Below are 24,206 nucleotides of genomic sequence, written 5' to 3'. Positions count from 1 at the left end.
GGCGGCACGCACATTCAACTGGCACTGCCAGATGCAAGAACAAGAAGTATACATCATGAAAGATTTACGCCCTCTCTGGCGATTAAAATATATTTCCACATAAAATTTCGTACATACTGGGCCCGGCTGAACAGTAGTTCAGAACAATTAAGATTATTCGTTATACATGAACATTTTCCAGAATCATTATGCATTTCAATACAAATTCAAGTTTTTGTAATCAAGAAAATGTCACATAAACATCAAGAACATGTAAAGCTTACCATATGTTTCAAGAATATCAAGTAAATTTTCATTCATCAAGGATTATTGTCATAACATTCCTGTTCAAGCATCAGAAATTTAAATAAAAAATTTATATAACTCAAGATAATATTAAACAAATAACATTTCAATAATCCATCTAAAATACTAGAATTATTACAAGAAACCCTTTTTTTCAGAATTAAATTAAATTTTAAATACATTTATACATTTCTACAACCTTAAAATTTTCTAATATATACATTTCAACTTTAAATGGAACGTTATAAAATATACTTTTTATGTCTTATTAGGGCAAGTTATTAAATTATTAATAATATAATTTTTTAAAGTGTGAAAACTCAGTCTCTTAATGAAGAAAAAGTTACAGAAATGATAATTACTTATGTCTAAGTAAGAAAAGATATATTTATAATTTATTTAAATCTGTTATTAAAGGGATAGTAATAATAAATTGCTCAAGTATATGTTAAAATCTAAAATAAACCTAACACTTATAAATGTAATAATTACTTAAAATGGTCTTTCAAAATATATTACCTAACTATGTTACTTCTGATTAACATTTCTTACATGATAAACTATTTCTCAGATTGAATTTTCCTTTATAACTTAAATACATATTTTGAATATAATGCCACTCATGATATGTCCCCATATATATATAAAGAAAAATATATCACACTTGGTAAGTGACTGTATATGTTACAAACTAGACAACGGAAGCAAAGGAAGATGAAATAAGTTAAATAAAAACTGTTAAAATGAATAAATTAATTACTTTTATACATCCACTTTTTATTGATATTTTATAAGAAAAAATACATACATATCTTAACATTAAACAACACACATACATATCTTAACCGAATTATTTAATAGTAAATATATACAATACATCTTATAGTTACATAGTTATTAATACTGAACTATATATACTAATCCAAGAATAGTAATTATTAAATTAGAAAGAATTATTATTATTTTATTGTTCACTTTCAACCAAATATAATCATTATTAAATATCATGGTTTACTAAATCCCATAAATTTACAGGAAAGGTGTAATAACACTGGTGCTGAAACATGGTAACGTACAACTCCAGCATTCGATAAGCCGAGAAAAAGCACTTCTACCTACATAGCTATGATACCATATGAGCCAAATTAGGGGCCCTAGTCTGGACACCGTCGAGATAGAAGAACGAGTCGTTTTTTGCGATCTACTCGACAGAGAGCGAGTCTGGTGTCATCGTCTCGATCATTACAGAGATCGACGTGTCGGAAATTTTTCCGTCAGCTGGACAGCTGCCGTTTAAGTTTCTGACTGTCCTTTTAGAGCTAAACTGAGGAAGGCGGAGGTCACGGAGTGTTTTTGAAAGTGTACGTAATAGATATTTTAATTTCTTAAGATTTGTGAAAAACGAGTATTTCGCTATAGAAATAACGCATTTGATGCTGACAATTCTACATTATTTATTTATTCTACGTTACCAATGCCTTAATTAAATTTTAGTGAAAATAATATATTTGGTGTTTTCCTATTTCACATATAAAGGAGGGGTGTATACTTTTTATTTAAAATTGTAATTTTTAAACTAATGTATATATCAATGTACTTAATTTCATGTTTTGATGAGTAATTTATAAATTTTGAAATTTTATGTTTTAAATTATAATGTATTTCCCTTTACTTTTATTTGAATTTGTAATGTATAAAAATGCAATACATTAGACATGCATTAAAGAATATGCAGTATATAATTCAAACAATGCACATCCTAAATTCAACATTTACATTAAATTGCTTTGAGTTAAAAAAATTTATTTAAGTAGTTTTAACTGTACCGATATCAATGTCAATTTCCAATAGTTTCTAGAATCTCCTGCATTAAAACAAGTTAAATTTATAATTTTCAGTTAAATTCTTGTCAATATTATAATGCAAGATTTATGATTAGTTATCAGATTTTTTAATGTGGTCTACTTTTAGATATTACATTAGTTTTGTGTATATTTATTCAGATCTAAAAAGTGCTTAGTTTTGGTATTATGTAATTACGACAAAGCCTAGAGGGCTATCTGCCTAAAGTGAGGGTTGCCTTCGTGGAGGACATTCTAAGGGAAACTAGCTCGCATACACGTAACACATGGGAAAAACCACGAAAACGTCCATGCTACCAGCCCGTTTGCGGGATTCCAACCTTGGACCAAACTTCTAGTGTTCAGTAATTTTACCGGCCGCTGGTGGGATCGATTTAAAAAGGGTATAATTATATATGTACTGCCATTTCTTTCACTGCATCTGTTAATATATTTATACAGTTTTATATATATATTATATATTTAAAATTTAAACAAATTTTAATTTTAATAAACACGTATAAAAGTAAAAAAGCAAAATTAAATTTAAAGCCAAAATAATTTTTAAAAAAATATATATATAAAAAATGTGCAAACATATAAAAGATTTAATTCTCGAACTAATCTACAATAACATTTAAATTCAGAAGTATAAGCAAATCAAGGGCAAAAACAATATATTTTCTGTGCCTTAAACTTCTATGCATCTGGAAGTTACCCATGATATATCTGTTACCCATGATATTACCAATGATATATTGGTAACGACGCCAATGCGTTCAGCCCGTTCGCAGGATTCGAACCTCGGACCGTACTACCAGTGTTCGGAGATTTTACCGCTCGGCCATTAGTGGGATCGACTTAAAAAGGGCATAAAAAATATGCACTGCAATTTCCTTTCACTGCATATATTAGTATATTTATAATACATTTATATATACATATAGTTATTTATTTAAAACAGGTTTCATATGCCTTAATTTTTTATGCTTTTGGAAATTACGAGAAATATGTTGGTAATGACAGATATATTGGTTATCAGAGATATGTTGGTAATGCAACAAACCCGTTCGCAGTATTCTGACTTCGGGCCGAACTACCAGTGTTCAGCGATTTTACCACACTGTCGCTGGTGGGATCGATTTAAAAAGAGTATAAATAGGAATATGTATTGCAATTTCCTTTCACTGCATATGTTAAAATATATGTATGTGTGTGTGCAAGATAATATGTTTTATGATTTAACTTATAGTTATTTAATTTTTTTATTTTTCTTCCTATTACTTTTGTTAAATGTTTGTTATATTTTTACTCACTGCTTATTGGTATCTACGATACATAGTATATTTGTGGCTACGTGATAGGTATAATTCCTGAATAAATAAAATTATTGATATAATCATGGGTTGCTAAAAATTAAAATTTTTTTGATTCAAATTCATTAGGAATATTAAACACGCGTACGCGGTGCTATATTTCAATGATTTGACTTATGGCGTTGTTGCATAACCTTTTTCAGACAAAATAATGTATTTTAATCATAAAATTAATTTCTATTAATAACTATTTCAAATAGTTTACAAACATGTAACCTTTTAGAAAATTTCCATTTTGCAAAAGATCATACTTAAAATTATATTTACATTTCTTCACATACCTGAAGTTTTGTAAAAGGCCATTTCTTTCTGCGGTTAAAATATCCATTAACGTTCCCCATTTCTTTTTTCCATACTCTTTACTAAATCCAGCAGCGTATTTTTTCGAAACATTTCACCATTTACTCGAACTCGATTTTTTTTTCTACCACCATCCTCAGTAATAAGCACGTGCGAAACAGCCCCTTTGACAACAAACTACCCCCTTCCCCTGAGCCAACACCTCCTTATAGAAGGAAGCCGGGACACTGGATTGTGACGTCACGCGTAGTCGTCTATGTCGAAACCCGGAGAGAGCAACGAAACAAAACAGGCTGCGCGCTAGTGCCGTACTTAACGTTGATTTCACTATTTGATATAGATACTTGGGTGGGATTTTATTCAGAGATTCAATTATATATAATGAATAATTTAATTACTTCAAAATTTAACACAATAAAATTTGACATAAATTTAAGAATTTTTTGTTTCTTATTTCTTGACTTTAATGAATTATACTTCCTTGTAGGTTTCACAGCAGCATTTAAAAAGTTAAAAATCAGCCATACTAACTCAAAAAAGGAATTTCTGACTTTTCCCTCATAATTTAATATTGCTTTATATTTTTCTAATATTTATGAAAAAAACCCAAATTATCTGCATACAAACTATTACTTATCATTTCATTTTTCTTCCAATCAGTAATTTGTCTTTAAAAAGAAAATGGTATAAAAATGCACTAAATTTTGTCTATAATATGCTATGTGTCTTGCAAGTTTCAAATAAATTAGTATATCAGAGGTTTGCTTAGCAAATAATTCAATGTGCAATTTAAAATTATTGCTTAAATCTGTAGAACCAATAATATTAGTTGTATATGTACTTAACTGTATTGTGTTAGTTATATAGCTGAACTTGAAAATAAAGATTCACAAGTGAAAAATAAAAAAATAAGGAGGTGTTGCCTGAGCCTGGAGCAATGTAGAGGTGAGATAGACTGGTTGCTATGCAATAAACGTCACTTCCGCGCGGAATTTCCACTTTACTTTCCGCCGACGGAATTTGAAGGGGCCAGATTCGCTCTCCCTTTTGCTGTCGAGCGGAACGAGAATCCCGACTGGTTTTCCGATATCGATCTCGACCGGTGTCCAGACTAGACCAGTTAGTCGCGGGTTGCGTTTCATAGGGAGGAAGTAAAAATACGCTCTCCGTTTTCGAAAGGGGATAACTTTAATACTGAAAGGACTATCTTGCCCAAATTCTTAACATAATTACATAAACTTAGAAACTTTTTGGTGGTATTGATTTGAATAACAAACACTCAATGTGCGCGCCACCTGTTACGTGGGAAACATCGATGCGGTAATTCAGTTCCAACGACACGTTGTGAAGCGTATCCGGTGTGATGGAGTTCACAGCAGAACTGATGCTTTCTTGAAGATCATTCAGAGTTGGGGGTAACAATTTCCTCCGAGACGGAAGGTCGGTCAGAATGTCCTTTTCTTTTATGATAAATGCACCCTGTCTTTATGCCACTTCAAAATGGATTTGTGTGTAGGTGGATCAACATCAAAGTTTCGTTTGAAATCTCGCTACTCCCACAACACTGCTTGTTTTTGCAAATTGTAACACACACCAGCTTCGTTGCTGCGGGTAGAACGCCATTTTCGATGTCACTGCCTTCTAGCAGTCGAAGTCAATGCGTAGCAATTCTGTAAAGAAAAGAAATGAAAAATATTTGAGTTAACTGAGTTGTGGATATAACATTTATCAACATATCCAAGTAACTGTTAATTTTGTGACACCTTGAAATCAGGGACTGTTTTTGTGCGCACCCTGTATATAAAGAAGTAATGAATTTATTTACAATTTTATAATAAATTTGCTGCGAAATACCTCCAGAGAGTTAATACAAGATTTCCGCAGTAACACTTTTCACTATCATCACTTTCTAATCCATTTTACAAGAGCTTTGCGCTCTGTGTTTTTATCCTTCGTTTAATAAAAAATTATAAGAAAGAAAAATGTTTCTTTGACCGCCCTTTCACTTTTGAAGTATGATATTTGTATCAGATTATCTCAGATTTGTCAATTTAATCTGAGTGGCTTGTTCTTACTTGATATTTGATCAGAATTAGAATCTTTCATAATATATCTATGGAGAGCGGGGGTGGGGGATCCGGTTTGTATTTTTTGATTGCACATCTCCTGTTACGAAGAACTCCGCGAAACCTGTCAGGTTTTTCAGCTAGTATATGAAGGATCAATCTATAATTTTTTTATTTATTATTTTTATTGATTTTGAAGACAGATCCATTTTAGAAATTAAAATCATTACAGAAAGGAGAACTTTTTTTTTAAATTCTCATAGTAAGGAAGGAAAATCTGAAGTTTTTATGATAATTTAGAATTCATTCTGCTGGTTTCAGAAGCTAGACGGAAAAATTAATGGAGAAAATGAAGCTTGAAAATTTAACTATGAAGGAATTTTGATAATATTTTGCTATCCAAATGCATGTTAACATTTTTATGCGATACACATAATCATCGTATTAATATTATCTGTTTTTTTATTAATTTCTGTTTAATATTAATTCTGTTTAATATGTTCTGTTAATATTATCTGTTTTTTAAAATTTTAATCTTTAAATTTTATTTTTTAGAAATGTAAAAAAAAAAAAAATATATATATAAGAATTCTTAGAAGTTTTTGTTTCCGTCGCATTTTGATTATTCTTAGGAAACTTTTTGTCAAGCATTTTCTAAATTATTAATTTAAAGTTATTATTATTTTTTTAAGAATTATAAATTTCTTTCTAGCATGTTTGCCTCATAAAAAGAGAAAGTGAATTAGCGTTGCCGTTCTTGCGAAGCGTTGCGAGTTGGCAAAATTCACTTCTACTTCAAATCTTGGACACTGATTGTGCCATTTTGCAGTTTGCACTATGTCGGATTCCAGTGTTAAGTCTTCATCTCAAAAACCAAATACTTCTGGGGGAAACGAACCAAATTCTGCTTTTGCGGATGCTGTACAGAGAGCTCGCCAGGTACAAGTTTGATTTATTTATGTTATGATTTGAAATTTGAACTTGTATATTATAACAGGTGGTTTTTTTGTCATGTTGAACAGTGGCGTTCGTTTCCATTGTTTCGTTTGGGAAATTTTCTCTGAGCTTATACTTAATGTAACGTTGTTTTTTTGTGTCGCTTTAAGTTGTAAATTATGCATTTCCTACAGATGATTGTAAACATTTGTGTTCGTTTAGTTAAGAAGTAATTCACGTTTGCCGATGTAAACCATGCCTTCAAGATGGCGTTTCATTGTTCTGTTTTATTTAATATATGTGTTTATTAAATATTTCCCATTTCGATATAAGAAACTGATATAATTAGTTTTGATGATTTACGTGTAGTCTTGTGTATATTCAAAATCATGAACGTAAAGTTCCGTTTTGTAGTATAATTTATTTGCAATCGCCATATTTTGTATGGTAAGTTCGATGGAATTGTTGAATCTATGCGAAAGAAAAATTTTTTTATATCAGTCGTAAAATTTTGTAAGTGCATATGCTATTGAAGCATAAGAAACAAGGTGAGAGAATTCTCAAGGTATTTGATTTTTGATACTAATTTGATAAAAATTTAGTATATACTTAAACGATGATATTTAATGTACACTTTTATTCAGATGCTTAGTTGATTAGCTTTAATAATATTTCTATAAATTTAAAATTTGATATTTAATGCATTTTCTTTTATACGAATCACAGTGTAATAATGTTCCATTAAACCTAGTAGATGTTTGATTTAAAAAGATCTTGAATTGTCTGGTTTTGAGTGGACTTTTGAAAATGTTGCAGTATCTAAGTGATGTAGATGATTACATTAAAACTGACCTGACAGTTGTTTTGTTTGAGTTGCGTATTTTTGTGATATTGTGTTCTGCTGTATGCAGAGACAAGAAAGTTATTTTTAATTTTGACTTCAGTTTTTCATATTTCATATAAAGTACTTTTTACATTCAGAGAGTAATTAATATTGATTTTTGAAACATGTACTTATTTTTAAAAATGACCTTTATTTTTAGGCAGTTACAGTTTTTATACTTGTGTTTATTGATATTTGTCTAGACTCTTATGTGTATTGCTGCATCATTAATAACTGAAAAGTCCACATTTAAAATGCAGTTTTATTGTCCTGCATCATCAGATATTTTTTTGCTTTCAAACATGATATAATGAATGCTTTGTTGTGTAAGTACCTCATGGTTATATAATGAAGGATCTATAACTTGAGATTCTTTTTCATAGGTACAAGATACTGTCAACTCATTAGTTTCATGGAAATAATTTTGCACTGAGCTGGTAGCTAATATTCATATTGACTTAAAATCAGTATTAAATTCCTTAACTCTTAAAAGTTTTTTTTATTGTTTGTCTTTATATATGGTAGTTGCCAGAATTAAGCATTTTTCTTTTGAAACCTTGTGAAAGCTATGGCTGTTAGGTAAAAATATTTTTCAGGGAACCCCTTGGCAATTTTTTGTCGTCATTTCCTGTTTACATCCAAAGCCCTCCACAGTAAAATGGGGTCCAAAACATAATGCAATAGAACATAATTAAACCAGAAAATACATAATCTCAATAAACTGCATTTTAAATCAAACAAGGAAATAACATAAGAATGGAAACGCATGTTATCTAATCTACACAGTACGAAAAGGAAATATCGACTTCATTTAAAAAGGGCCCGTTGGCGCTGCGGGGAAGAACTCTTTGACGCCATTGCACTTTTACTCACCAAGTTTGCGGTTCATCGATGATGAGCTGAGCCGTAAACGTGATATTTTGTTAACATGATTTTTAGTGCATGTAAATTCAAGTTAGCAGACAAAACAATATATTAAGCATGTGGTAGTAAAAATTCACAGATAATAAGCATGTAGATGTAAAACTAACCGGTTAAACGTGATATATTCATTAAAAAATATAAATTAGTATTAATGTACTGAAATGAACCGGTTAAATGCGATAAACAAAAAAAAAAAAAAAAAAAAATGTCTTAAATTCCAGTTAACACAGAAAACAATATATTCCTTACACCAGCAGTGGTTTGCTAATTTTGATGACCATGGTGATGCACAAACTATTCTGTCATCTTAGATAATCAATAATATTTTTTATTTCAATTTAATCATCTATTTATGTCACATCTGCCATCCTCTGAAAGGTTATTGTTAGAAAAGCATTAACATTATCTTGTTAAAATTTTACGCCATCAAAATTGATTTATTCTCATAATTTTAGATGACAATAACTAATAATAAAAATAAAAGCATTATTTATTTATTTAAAATGCACATGCACATTTTTGCGGCCTACAGAAACAAATTATTTTAGAGGTTGGAAACCTCACGATTCTGCTCATGGTTCTTAGAGCTGTTAATAATTAAGAACACAACGTGAACAGCCGTGTTACAAATTAGCATTCACCCCTCTCGCCATATTTTCTTCCTTTCATCCCAAGGAGAACCGGCATCTATCTACGAAAATATTTCTATCTATTCATTGTTAAAAAATTCAGAAAAAATAATAATAAGAGAAGAATAATATAAATCTGGGTACTTTTCCGTTTCGCCGGCGCAAATCTCACCAAGCAGACTTTATTGGCGACAACATACAGTATACACATAAAAAATATTTTAAAAAAGTTAGTTCTAAGAATTCCTTTTTTGAAGGCATAAACATTTTAATATAGCTTAAAATTTTGTAAAAAGCCGATAAATAGACAGTAAATTTGTAAAAAGACATTAATTTAAGAATTTACTATGCTTTCATGGTTCAACATCCTGATTCGCCGGTTCATATCACGTGACCCCAAGCGATCTCATCTCGCGTAAACTACTCTGTACAAAAATCTAATGCTCTCAGTAATTATCTACATTAATTTCAAGTTAAATCTTAATTTGGAACACAAGTTTAAATGCAGGAAATATTTCAATTCGTACGAATAGCTTACTCAGAAATTATGTAAAACTGCAGTGCTTTACTTCGCTAATGCATTCTCATTAGAATTGATGAATTTAACCCTTTACCTTTTCTATATTTTCGGGTAAGCGCTGTGATTGCATCCTAATTGACTTAATTACCGAAAATGGTCTTGGACATAAAACTGAACTATCTGATAAAAATTCTATGTAATTGTATGTCAGTATTGAAAGAAACAATCAATCTAATAAGAAAAAGCTGCGACTTGTTTTGAAAATGAGGCGTAAAAGGTTACCAGCGAGAATATTCTGTTTGCCATCGGTTGTACCATTATTAGCGACTTTATCACTTGCGCCGGCAAAACGGAAAAGTACCTAAATCTACGAATGCGAACAACATCAGTGATAATTCCACAAAATGAATGCAAGAGGAATGGTTGCAAACTTCAAACAAGCTAATAGGATAAATCTGCTGGGTTACCAGGTTTGAACTATTATTGCCAAAGTTGGCGATGTTTACATTTACCGAGTTCTCTGCGGTAGTGCTTCCTTAAAAAGTTCTGTTTCTTCGTTATGTGTGACACACAGAATTCCTTAACTCTTTCGCGTCGAAGTCGCCCCAAACGCCTGAGCATTCAGACATCGGCTGGATGCCTGAAACGCCTGAATAATTTCCTACCCAGTGCTTTCTCCCCATCATGTTACTGCATTACTCATTGCTTTCAGGTGATGTTAAATCGCATGTCAATCATTCTTTTGAAGTTACTAAAAGTAGCTTCCTTGTTTCTTTGTTCTTTCCTTTCCTTTGTTTACTGTCAGTGTTTAGCTTTTGATGCCCAAAGTTGCAATTATGTCCCAAGGGGAAACTTCACACAGTGTTAAAGCATCGAAGAAAGTTCTCGCTGTACTTAAGTAAGGCTATTGTTAGCACTGTAGTATTCAACTTGTCATGGGGGAAGGAAGAGCATTCCAGGAGAAATTCTTAGATACGGGCGTTTTCGATGTTTGGGGAATTGAGATTTTGCCCTCTCTCGATGCGAAAGAGTTAACCGCGTCCAGAAACTATTTAAGATTACTTAAACTAGAATCGGTATACTGCCATCACCACATAAATTCACAAATGTAAAGAATAACCCCAATGCTGCCGGACAATCGGTGGCTTTTCTATCGAAAATCCTTTTTTATTACGTTCCATATACCTTCCACAGTATTAATATAAGCTCTAGTTTTCAAATCCTTAAATCGTACTGAGTAATTAACCGAGAAGTGAACAAAGCATTTAAATCTTCATTTATGCACCAGTTGCTTTTTTTTCCCTCATGCAGTCCAAATCATACAGAAACTTCAAGTTAATCATATCCCATGCAGCTATTTTATGGCGTGCACCACAAAATAAGTAACGTATTTCCAACGCAGAAATAAGCCCTGTGAAATCAAAATCACTGCAATGATGCATTACAGCCAATCACGTTATGATAGGGTTTCCGTAGCATTCAACGTAAAATACTCAGGTTACCATAAATGAAACAACTTGGCAATAATCCAAGGGGTACCCTAAAATATATACTAACTGAATATTGTTTATTAATTAATATTCATAGCAGTTATTTATCATTTTAAATTTTTGATAGCTTGCTGCCAAAATCCATTCAACAGGAAGTGAAAGTAATAGTATAACTAGTGGCACAAAAAGACCGTTAGAAGATAGTATGAATGGTATGACAGGTAAGCATTATTAAATCATGTTACTTTTTGGTTAACTCCATCAAATTAAAATTACTTTTGTTAATAAAGGTGAACACTATCATGCAGTGTTTATTGTAATTTTGTTCTTGATTTTATCTAAATGATGAAGTATGCATAAATCCTTTTTCACCTAATTGCAAAATAAAACTTAGATATGTATATTATTGCATAAGTTTAAAAGAAATTTATGTAGGAAATGCATAAAATATGAAATTTTTGCTCTTAATATTTTGAATACTTTATCGATCTATATGTAAACAATATTTCAAACTAGGATGCTTAACAGTAGCAACTTAAGTTCAATTTGTGGATATAATTTTCATAAAACTGAAAAAGCAACTATCATGGCAACTATTGCAGAGTTGTTAGCACACATACGATTTAGGCGGGAGACTGGATTTCCGATCGTTCTCCCCCCGTCCCGATTTACAGCATATTCAAAATAGCAATGGATTTAACTGATTTAATATAAATACAACCAAAAGCATATACATACAATGTCTTTAATGCAAAACTTCATTACATGAACTGTTGATAACATTTCTGAAAGTAATTGGATCATTGCTGAACCCCTAATCTTAACACATGAGTGAACATGCCAGTGTAAAATTAAGAATTGGGGGCAAAAAAGCAACCTTGTATATTTTCAAAGTTTTTTTTAATCCTCCTGAAAAAAGAGCTATCTCTGGCTGTACTTAAAATCAATAGATATTCAAAATCTGTGCTAAACTGCATCTCTTGTTGAAAAAGCCAATGTAAAATAAAAATTGGGAGGGGAAAGACAACCTTAGATGTCCTGGATTCCACTTCCCCAAGAGCAAAGAAAGGGGGAGAATCCTCCCTCCCCTGAAGAAGGAGGTTGTGTGTTTTCCAGCTGTTAATCTGTGATTTAAAGTAAACCCCAAACTAAGTTTTCCTTTATTGCCTAATTTTAAATGGTTGATTAAAACGAAGACCAAGCTGTTTGATAAAATTCCTTTGTCATTTGTTAATTTTTGTAATCTACTTTGATATTTGGTGACTACTTCAGTGTAAAGAATTTCTTTTATTATTTATTGATTTAACCGGTTGGTGGTCACAGAAAGTAAAATATTTTGGGTTGATCTTTGGATTATGGTAACTTAACGATTTTTTGGCAAAAATTTGGCGACCAACTCTGCTACAGCAACCCTCTATTTTTTTTTCCCCTCCGCACTGAACACTTTTTCCAACAATCTACTAGCCAAATTACACTTATACTGGAAATTTTATCTAACAAAACTGCTTAATCATGACAAATATTCACTGCAAAATTGGGAAAAAGTGCACAATCTCAAACTCCTTGCTCGTTTTTCACAATAACACATACACATAAACCATGTACACGTCGACTTAATTTTACTTGAAAAAACATCCCAGAATTGCACAAAAATGGCATTGCGCACACTCTTCACTATATCCATGTACACTGCTTTTTTTCTCATAAATTAAAAAAATTTCACGAAAATGCATGACAATTTTCTGAATCTTTAAACCCGGTTAAAAAGAACGTATATGAAATTACCTTATCGCGAAAAAGTATATACCCTTTCCAAATATGAACATTTCCACGTATAAAATAAATAAAATATCTAAAAACTTTTACCTCTAAATTATCTATTATAATATAAACGTCACCAACGAATTCATACCGCAAACATTACAAATACTTAGTGTCAAATATTTAAATTATTTCCATGCACGTTTACTTCAACTAAAACGTATACCAAATTCCTACAAACATAAAATTCACAAAATAACTATTATTTAATTAAAATATCACTAAACCATGTACATGTCGACTTATTTTTACTTAAAAAAACATCCCAGAATTGCACAAAAATGGCATTGCGCACACTCTTCACTATATCCATGTACACTGCTTTTTTGTCATGAATTAGAAAAATTTCACGAAAATGCATGAAAATACTCAACGTATACTACTCAAACATATTCCAAAATACTACAAATATATAACTCACAAAATCACGATCATTAAATTAAAATATAATTAAATTAAAAAACACTACTTAATATAAATAAGCACATACATTAAATTAATAAAAATTAGATTACAATCCTAATTACTTTAAACTAAATCATTGCTAATAACAATTTTCAAATAATACCATTTTAATTTATTTACTCCTTGCATTTAGAACAATGCATAAAAATAATATCCTCAAATGATTAAAAATACTAACTTACCTAATCTTCTTCAGAATCTTCATTATGTCGCTGCAGTACTACTGCTAATTTCTAAATCCAGTAGTCAACTGGAAGTCTATTCACCAAGTGATAAGAAATTAATAAAATTTCACCTATACTCAAACTACTTTCAGCAAATCACGTACCCTTCCTTACACTCCTTTTAACAAAATGTCCATTTTCACCATATTTCTTGCACCACCATTTAAACTTGTAATATCCTTGATTTCACACAATCTCAACTTATTATTATTAGATAAACGCATTAAAAATTTAGAATTCACTTTACATAGCACCATGCAATCCGAAATTAATCAACACTATTTCACACAACACACAATCAAGCTTTTCCAAATTAACCCCCTTTTCCGATTAAAGAACTGTAATTCGTCCATTAATGTCACGTTTCACACAACACAGAATATAGCAAAATCCGAAATTTCCAGATTCCCCCCCCTTTTCCGATTAAACAACTGTAATTCGTCCATTAATGTCACATGACATATCTCATGATCTCTCATTTCCCTCACACAAAATAATGCGTAATCGGAACTGAGTGCTTCTCACATTATTAACAAAGTCCTAGGTAGTAACCTTTATCGCCTCCAAAATGTCGCCAAACTACCAGTTACCATATTCCAAAGATCAACCATATTTTGTGTTATTTTCTTATAGAATGGGCGGGTCTTCATCAAATCAATAATAGCATCCGAATGAAGATTAACTGTAGTCACATAATGTGGCATCTGTTTTATTAAAACAGTGCATATCAAATATTTCTTGCAAGATTTGTATGCTAGCCTTTTCTGTGTTCTGATGTAGTAGTCTTTTGTAAACTGATTTAAGTGGTCACTGGGGAAAGTTAGTATAATGAAAGCTGAAGACATTTCTAATACAGTAAAAGTGTCATTTTAAATAAATAAGTCCATAATTTCCATTATGGAAGCTAAACTGGTTTTTAGAAGTGCTGTTAAAAGTTCTTTTTACTCTTCTTCTGAATCGCTATTTTTAATTTTTTTGTGTTCTTGTTCTGCTAATTCCTTGAGCTCATCATTAAAAAGACCTTTCAGCTGTTTCTTGGTAAATTTCTTCGAGATCTTCTACATTTACTTCATCTAAAACCAGTTTGTTTTGCTAATTCCACGATTTCTTTCATAATCAACAGAATATCTAGTGTCATTGTCTTTGTATAAATCTGGCCAAATGTTTTTCCACACTTCTTTCAAACATTTTGCCGTTACCTCATTATAAGAAAGATTTGTTTTTAATAACTTCCATGATGTTGTAGTTCCTCCAAAAATCTTATTGATTGCTATATCCTATGCATCTGTTTTTTTTTTCAAACATTTGTCCAAACGTTTGAAAGACTTCCTTGGTATAGCTTAGTAAATTATGCACATTTTTTCTGCATTTTGTTTAAACTTCTTCAAATTTCATTAGAGATATTTTTATCATTCAAGTAATTTAGTTCTTACTTCGCAGCATGGCAAAATAGCATACAAGCTTGAAACATCTTCATTAAAATTGTAAAGTATAGAGAATCATAAAACACCAAATACAGTTAAAATTTTCTTTTAACAGTTAGAATAACAGTTTCATTGCAAAAGCAAGCAATTTGGCTTGTGGGCAGAAAGACAGATTTTTCAGTGCACAAAAATGAAAGTTTACTTTTGGTCCCACTCTGCAAAACAACAATAAAATAAATAAATAAATAAACACTTAATTTAGTGTAGAAACTGACTGAATTAACTATTCTACTAAGGGTTTCAAATGTAAACTAATGGCAGCTTTGTTAGGCTTAGTACTATTAAACAACTTCTACTTCTACTTGATATTTCTACAACTATTGCATGCAGATTAACTAAAGGCATAAAAACCTGAATATAATTGAAACACTTTTAAAATTAAAAAAAAAAAAGAAGTGCAATTTACCAACATATAAGACTGAGCTCAGCGAGCTGGGTAAGGGTATTTATATATTAATATAAACTTTCGGTGTGTGCAATTGCAACCAAAAAGGAAGGTCTGCAATTACATGTTATAGCAATGAGGCTACTCATTTTTCAAGTTATGCATGTACAGATGTCGTGGGGAAAAAACTCTTTTGAATCCATTTTACGGTCTGTTTGGGGGGGGGGTCCTTTATTCTATCCATACGTACAGATATGCAAAAAACATCGTATAAATGGGTTTGAGAATGGTCAAAATATTTTTGTTAAAATATGAAACCTAAATTTTTTTGCGTTTACGATACATCCTTTACTTTGTACAAGGACGTTAAAAACTATCTTCATTACTCTAATGAAGTAAGTATTCTAATAACTGTAATAGTAAATTAAGCAGAAAATATAGAAATTAAGTGATCTTAAATCTGCATGATTTTCATATTGCTTAATCTTTAAAACTTAAAAAATTACTGTCATAATTTTTTAATATTTTACCCAAATTCGATGACTTAATTAACTTTATTAAATTATGCTCGTTCCAACTTGAAGAACAACTTGTATTGGGCGATCCATATTTTAGGTATAGGTTTTTTTTTTTTTTTTTTTTTTTTTTTTTTTTTTTTTTTTTTTTTGTATAGATGTTATTAATGGGTATTTCCTAGTTAATGTGGTTGCTGCCTAAAACTTTGGTGACATTTAAACATGATGCATTAAATTTGTTACAATTAAGGTTGTGAATTTTGGCAACTGTTAGGAAATAACTTAAATGGTGCAAATTTATCTATTTGTAATATATCCCTTAAATGTTGAATAAATAGACTTGTTCAAGAAAAAAGCAACAAACATATTTCTTTGTCCAGGCTGTACAATGGGCTGCGAGTTTTCACGTAAATTTGTTTTTCCGATTTTATGTCCACTTGCTTTTGTAATAACAATTTCTTTGTTTTTGCTATCGCGGAGGCCGGCAGTTTCTTCCGCGAGCGTCTCTCCAGGGCCGGGAGCTTTTTTGCTACTAAGCCTAAATCCATGAAATTTCCGAAGTATCAACGCATTGTTTAATAATGCTCTATAGAGTATTTAAACGGCTTATGCTTTATAAATATTTTTATATATATACTTTAATTACCTTATTTCTTGTTTAAATGCATATTTTACACATTTTATTTTAATTACTCACCATCTTATGGCCTTTAACATTATACATCTGAAAACTAAATATATTCTCTTTTCGTATGAAAAATTTTAAAACGGGGATCTACACACAGTCCTACGTTACATTCCTTGAACTCGTAATAACTCATTTGCCGTTTTGGAGGATTTTTCCGGGAATGTGAACAAACGAAGCACCGTTGTCTCATTTTCTTATCAGTCTCTTCTGAACAAAGTTTTGGAAAATGTCTTTCAGTTAATCTTTCAGAATCAATATCTGAAATATTTTGCATCATTTCTGCTATTTCATGCTCTGTTAAACATTTTCGACGCTTCAACATTGAAACGGTAAAAACAGAAAGAATTCACGTCTAACAAGATCTAATTATTTTCTAAAAACTGAACTGTAAACCGAAATACTCAACGCTTTCGCGCATATAAAACTTCTACTATAAACAACTACCACGTGCGAATAAAGTGCGATTTAAAGATAAGTCATAAATCACGCCATTCAGAAACATTTAGTTCCCCGTTTGTTTATATAATCAAAAACACGTGTATGTGAGTCACGCTTCTCTCATTTCGAGTAGAAGGTCTAAGGTACATGTATCTGAAACCATATGGGCATACAGTGCTATCTTGTGGCAGAAATTATAGTTTGAAAAACATTCCAAGGTACTGGCACAAATACGTGACATTCGGTAGAAAACGCAACAATGCTCTTGCACGCCTGCATGTCGGCCGGTAGATAAGTGTGTTCGTTGCTGGCACGTATACGTGACAGTCGGCGCGAAGGGGTTAAGGATTATTTGTAATTAATTACTGTAAAGAATAAAATTCATTTTATTTTTCCCATCAAAAATATCTTAGGAACTATTTTCTATTGAATTAGTATAAACATACATGTTTGTTAAGATAAACAAGTCTATTCTTAAAAATTGTCAAGTAAATACCAGTTAAGAAATTTTAAATAGTGCTGTGTTATCAGTAAAGGTGAGCAGATTTCACATCTTACTGTCTAACCACACTAGCGAGAGCAGTTTGGCTGAGAGCCAAGATGAGTCAGTTTATCTGAAGGGATGTGTGTGAAAAGCGTGGGTATTTTTCCCTCTCAGATGTTGTAGCGGTTGTAACAGCTTAAATATTGTTATTAATATCTCATGCATTTGAACTAGATGAATAATAAATAATGTAGAGGTTACTGGCAATCTTGAAACGCGGGCTCGAGAGCCGCATGCATTTTCTCGCAGGAAGCATGTAGTTATTTTTTTTAAATAAGTTTTTATATTTCTTCTCTTGTTTGTATGTCACCATTTTTTTTTAGTGTAAAATAAAAGTTATTGCTGTGTTCCATCATTGGAGTTACTTCAAATTGTTTAAGAAGTATCACAGGGTGTGAGTTGAAAAGCACGGATATTTTTTCCTCTCGGAGGTCGGGGTCATTTAGTGCTTTTTCTTACAATCGTTCAGTATCTCTGTTACTGACCTTCTTTTACTTTCAAATCTTCATTTTTGTGATGAGTTCTAGTGTTCCAGAAAGATCTAGAAATAAACCTTTCCGCAGCGATTTTAAGAAATTAGTGTATAACGTGGTTAAAGTTTGTGATGAAAAATCACAATTCGAAGCCTGACCATCCCAGTTACCCAGCGAAAAACGTAAAGGGGGGAAAAAGGTATGGCATATCTAATTAAAACTAAAATAATTTTTATGCAACCTTTTCTCATTAAATTGCTGTATTTTATTTATTGATCATTTGATTATATTAATAAATGTAATTTATTAAATAATATTTAACAGATAAAAGTTTTTTTATTCAGTGTTTGAAAATATTAAAAATTAACTAAGATGCACTATCTAAATTATTAATTTAATTGTTATCTATTAATATTTATAAACTGATGAATTGTATTAAGACAAATAGTTTACCATTACAGTTCTTTTAATGGTTTTTCGTTGAAATGTCAGGATCTGATGTTTTTATTTATTTTAATTTAATTCTATAATTATAAAATTTCGCGGTACATCAGCTTAAAACATATAAAGCTCATACAAAAATTTTCTGTTGCGCAGCACTTGAAAGATAGAGTGTGAAGTGGAAGAACCATTTAAATCTAACCGGGATACTGCACACACCCCTACATCACTGATAGATATGCGCACTTGTTATCCAAACTGGATGTTTACATAAATCTAGAATACATGGTCATGGTAAAGCAAAAAGTATTTCTACTTGAAAAAATATTTTTTACTTTGTGTACAAGTCATTTTATGAAATAAATGCTTAATATCTTATTCATTTCTTGATCTAATAAGTATGCAGATTTGCACATTAGATTAAATTTTAACAAATGTACATTACAACAGGACTTTTTTAAAATTAGGTTTTACTATTTTCAATAGTACATTCCAAAGCTTTTATAATCTTGCTGGGGGACCAACTCAACTAGTAGGCCTATCTGAAAATTTTTTAGCTCTTGGAACTCAGATTTGCATAAAGGTTAAATTACATTTATATTTGAAATTTTTAAAAAATGCTTTTCAACTTTGTGAAATTTTAATAATAAATTCAGGTGTTAGAGTATAATCCAAATTTTTTAGATTGAATTTTTTTAAATGTATTTTTTACTTTGAGAAAAATCTCATATTTTCAATGTAAGTTACGACTGTCATAGGGAAAGAATGTTTATTAGATTTTTTTTTTTTTTTTTTTTTAGACGGAACTCCAGATATAAAGAAAATGGCTGCAAGTGATCGTAAGTTGCCTATTAAAATATATAATTTCTCTTATTTGAAATGGTAAAAATATTTAAAATGATTTTGACGTCATTTTTAATATTGTATTACAGTTATTTACCCTAAGAACATACATTTTAATTTTTAAATACATTTGTTGCTTGGAAATGTTACTGTTCCCATATATTTACTTTAGTTAAAGAATATTGGATACTGTTGCATCCAGTAAAATCAGATTTTCGTTTCTTTCTTTTTTTAAGAAAAGTATTAAAGTAAAATTTTTGTTTTATCTTTAATTAACAATAATGGTTTTTATTTTCTACATTTTTTGCCAATCTTTAAAATCTGTCTCATACAAGAGCAAGCCATTGAGAAAAATTAAAAAAGTAAGAAACATTGATAACTTAGCACTTGGACAATGTTTGTTTCTTAATTGAGGTATTTAAAAAGTTATAATATTTGAAGTATTTTATTAAAATAGTTAAATATTAATATATATTTTACATCAATATAAATAATTCATTAGCCTGAAGCATTACATATTACGAAGTACATCTGACTTCTTTTGAAATTGCATCACTGGGTATCATGAAAATTTTCTGGAAAATCACTTTTTCATATTTCAGAATTGGCAGCTGTGTCATTTCCAATTTGTTGCTATATTTACATTTCATGTTAGACCAACACTTCTTTTAACTTTTAAAATTCGATGGAAGGAAATTTTAACATTTTGTAGTTCTGAGATGTGACCTATTTGTGAATTTAGCTCATTTTATCAGAACATCAGCTGTTCTTGTTTGTTGTTTCTCTGAAAGCTTGTGTGCTAATTTCTAGTATTTTTTTTTTTAAATTGTTAAAAAAAATTGTCGGCATATTAAAGCAAAAGCAGTTTGGACTAAGTAATAAAAGTAATGTAAAATATCTAGAAAATATTGTGAATTTAGCTCATTTTATCTGAACATCAGCTGTTAAAGTTTGATGTTTTTCTTTGAAAGCTTGTGTGCTAATTTCTAGTATTTTTTTTAATTGTTAAAAACAATTGTCTGCATATTAAAGCAAAAGCAGTTTGGACTAAGTATTAGTAATAAAAGTAATGTAAAATATCTAGAAAATATTGTGTGGTTTTTTTGCTTCTGTGTAATTCAGTTTTTGGTTTAAAAATTACAAAATTTTGATACTTGAGTATTTACCCGACCCTGGAAATAATTCATCAGATCTGTTAAATTTACTGTCAAGATTCATAACATTATGGGAAAATATTTCTTTGGCAACCAGTAGTGTAGTGTGTATGACGCACTTGAATGTGAATTTCGAATTGTCTTTTTTTTTAGTTAGTGCTTGTTCTGATTAATGTTTGATGAGTTTGCATTTTTTTTTCTTTCTTTTTTCACTTATAAGGAGTCAAAATGAGGCTGTGGAGTTTGCTAGCTGATCAAAAAGAACACTGCATTTCTTCAGAAATATGGCGTTCTGCCTAGCAGTAGAGAATTCAAACATTCACATTCCATGCAGTTGTATTTTATAAATGTTTGAATTATGTGTCAGTGCCACAGTTTGCCCAGTTATCCGATTTTTTTTAAGCTAAAAAGAGCTATTTATATGCAAAAGCAGCAGTTTGAGCTAAAACAGATAGTACATGTTGGGGAGGAGAAGAAAAAAAAATGTTGTATTATAAACATTTTAGTACACTTTTTATTCTGTTATTGGTTGCTGCTTTATATAATTCTTGGAACATAACCATCTTTGAAAATAGTGTTGTCTTTCACTTTTTAAGTTGGCAGTTGAGACCGTATAATCAAAGCATTGAAGTTCCATTTGGTCTTATGAACACCTTATGTTAGATTAATTTTTATATGTCTCATTAAGTTTTATTAATGTAGGAACTTACTGTATTTTTATTTGAACTGTATTAAAATGTTTTATTTGATTATTTCAGCATTTGGACAAGTTCAGGGAATGCAGCAAAGGTTTGTTTAGTTACTTCAAGATATGTATCATTACTTATATACACATTGTAAAGCATATGTGAAACTTAAAAAAATTCTCTGTTTAGGAATGGTGCTGCAGCAGATTTTGTTGTGGAAGAATATCATGTCCCAGATAAAATGGTTGGATTAAGTAAGTTTGATATTAATCGCATAATATGGGATGTTTTCCTTAAAATAATCTCTTTTAAAAATTTAATCCAAATGTAGTTGTTATGGAGTAAAATGACACACTAATTTCTTTAATTATCTGTGTTAATAATGAATTAGTGTAGAGTAATAAACTTAATTATCTGTGCTAATAATAAATTAGTGTGGATTAAATGCTAAAATTAAAAAAAAAACAGCCCTCTGTAAATATTTCAAAAATTTTCAGTAATTAATATATGATTATCATCTGATTAATTAACTTTAGAAGACAGAACTTTAAAAGAATATTTTTCAAGATGATTTTTATGAAGTTCTTTCTTGTTTGTCTCATTTTCTTGTGGCTTGATGCACATTTTGCAAAATTTTCTGTTTGTGTCTTGAGGTTCTATAATTTTGAATGGCAGTATTGAAATCTACAGACAAGTAAATGGGAGAAAGTGGTAGTTCACTAGAGTACTTGAACATAAAGTCCACCATCCATCAAAACTGATTATAATTTTTCCAAGTTATCTCATATGTTTTTTATAGAACAACATGATTTGAATTCTGCAACTAATTTTTAAATTGCCTTTCCCCTTACCTTTGGAATTGTGTAAAATTTTCTTCTGTGATTCAAACGGCTGGATATTTATTTGAATGTAAAGCTGTAAACAAAAGCACACAATGCCTTTAGACCAATTTTCTTATTTAAACATATACTAAAAATGTTTCAATATTTAACGCTCCAAGAACAGTTACAACAAAAACATTTTTATAAATGCAGCAGTGGTGAACATAGGACACATTGCACAATGTTTTTGATCATAACCTCGTATGTTCTGGCAAACAGTGGGTATACCAGCGACCAAGCGGTGAAATCGCTGAACACTATTATTTCAGTTTGAATCCTGCGAACGGGCTGGCTATGGGTATTTTCGTTGTTAACCCCATATATAATGTATATATGAGCCAGTTTCCTGTAGAAAGTCTTCCATAAAGACATCTTACCCTTTATGCAGATAGCTATCAAGGCTCTGCCATAATCACATACACACCTGGCAAACAGTAGGAGCATTGCAATAAATCATTCACTTACGCAGCTTGCAACAGCTCTGTCATTAACATCAACTGTATTTGGGCGAGTTCTTGTGTACTTAACAAGGTAAAGTAAGTATTTGAAAATAATATTATAGATTGTTGAAAGAAAGGAAAATCATTGCCAACAGCTGAATTCATTCCCTTCATTAAACTGAATTGTGCTTCTTTTGGTATCGACATTTCTTGCTTTCTAAATAGCCAATTCTTATAAAATATGATCAGTAGTGTATCTGTACCACATTTATTACCACTGCATTTATTAGTATTTGAATCTGAATGTGTAATTTTGTTCATAATTATCCTGAAAAATCTCGACTGTCACCTCATCACTACTATTCACATGTTTTTTTGTTTCACAACAGGTTTCTTCTTCACTGCTATATAACTGACTGAAAAATTACTCTTTTATTTTTCTCTTCAAGCATTGCAGAAAGTTGGGACAATAATTTTAACACAAAAAAATTTTAACCATTTGTCATTACAGAAAAAAATATTTGGAAAAAAGAAATAATTTTTGAATCTTGTGCCCTTTTTTAGGTAATTTGTTATGGAGGAAAGATTTCAAACTAAATGCATGTCCTAAAATGTTTCCATCTAGAATAATGTTCTTCATTAGTGAGATATGGTGCATTTCTTTTTTACCTGTGCGTGTCTGAAAACGTTGTGTTCCAGTTCTCCAGTGAAAATTGAGCAACATTGCGAATCATCTCATATATCTTAGCCAATGAGCACAAAGCAAGATCAAGGTTGTTTATCTCGTTTGTCTTGCCAGAAATAGTTTTAAGAAACTGTGGTCTTTTAGTTATGTCTGCGGAAAAATACTCATGTACTTTTCAAAAATTATACACATATAACTTTTTATCATTTTGTCAAGGAAATGGAATCTTGCAATGTGAACTGTTTGTCATTGCGATTTTTTGATTTCACATGGTGGAACGGCGGTTCTTCAACATGTGCATAGACAAGGACAACGTGAATTATAAAGTGAAAAAAATTAAAAATTTTCTGTGGAAACAAAGGATCAGAAAGTTATTAATGCAAATTGACTGTTCTCTACTTCTGTACTGGACAACAACCTGCCACTGAATGCATAGGATCATGCTGTAGCTTTAGAAAAATATTATCTGATATACCCTAATTATATGTGAGAGAACAAGAAAAGTTCATGCAGTCAATCCATTCATCGGAATTTGAATCCAGGTTAAATTATCAGAGATAAAGAAATATTATCCGCTCTGCTGCTAGTTTTCATTTAGAACATACCAAACCAAAATTTCACATGTATTGGAGTTGGTGGAAATTAATTTTAATATTATTTCTAAATGACATACATGGAATGTGTCATTTAGAAATAATATAATTAGATATAATTAGAATAATTTTCATTACCCGAAACATTTATATTTATTTACATTGCCTTAACATGAACATTAAAAAATGGAATAAA

At 30.6% G+C, this 24,206-nt stretch overlaps 1 protein-coding gene across 2 annotated transcripts in view; it reads left to right on the top strand.

The window, feature by feature from the left end:
- The first annotated feature begins 6,651 nt into the window (after window positions 1–6,651).
- Window positions 6,652–24,206, top strand: part of LOC118183646 (far upstream element-binding protein 3-like) — a 53,941-nt gene continuing 36,386 nt past the window's right edge. For both annotated transcript variants that reach the window (XM_085822202.1, XM_085822201.1), the window contains exons 1-5: window positions 6,652–6,807; window positions 11,378–11,471; window positions 19,529–19,567; window positions 21,484–21,514; window positions 21,601–21,665. In XM_085822202.1, coding sequence (XP_085678328.1) covers window positions 6,706–6,807; window positions 11,378–11,471; window positions 19,529–19,567; window positions 21,484–21,514; window positions 21,601–21,665 — 331 coding nt within the window. In that variant the 5' untranslated portion in view covers window positions 6,652–6,705. The remainder of the gene's footprint in view (window positions 6,808–11,377; window positions 11,472–19,528; window positions 19,568–21,483; window positions 21,515–21,600; window positions 21,666–24,206) is intronic.

Source organism: Stegodyphus dumicola, chromosome 8, assembly GCF_044657685.1.
Source record: "Stegodyphus dumicola isolate Sdum_Otavi_A_Nest chromosome 8, ASM4465768v1".
NCBI classification, from domain to species: domain Eukaryota; kingdom Metazoa; phylum Arthropoda; class Arachnida; order Araneae; family Eresidae; genus Stegodyphus; species Stegodyphus dumicola.
Note: the sequence above shows the minus strand (reverse complement) of the source record. Positions and strands in the feature narration are given on the sequence as shown.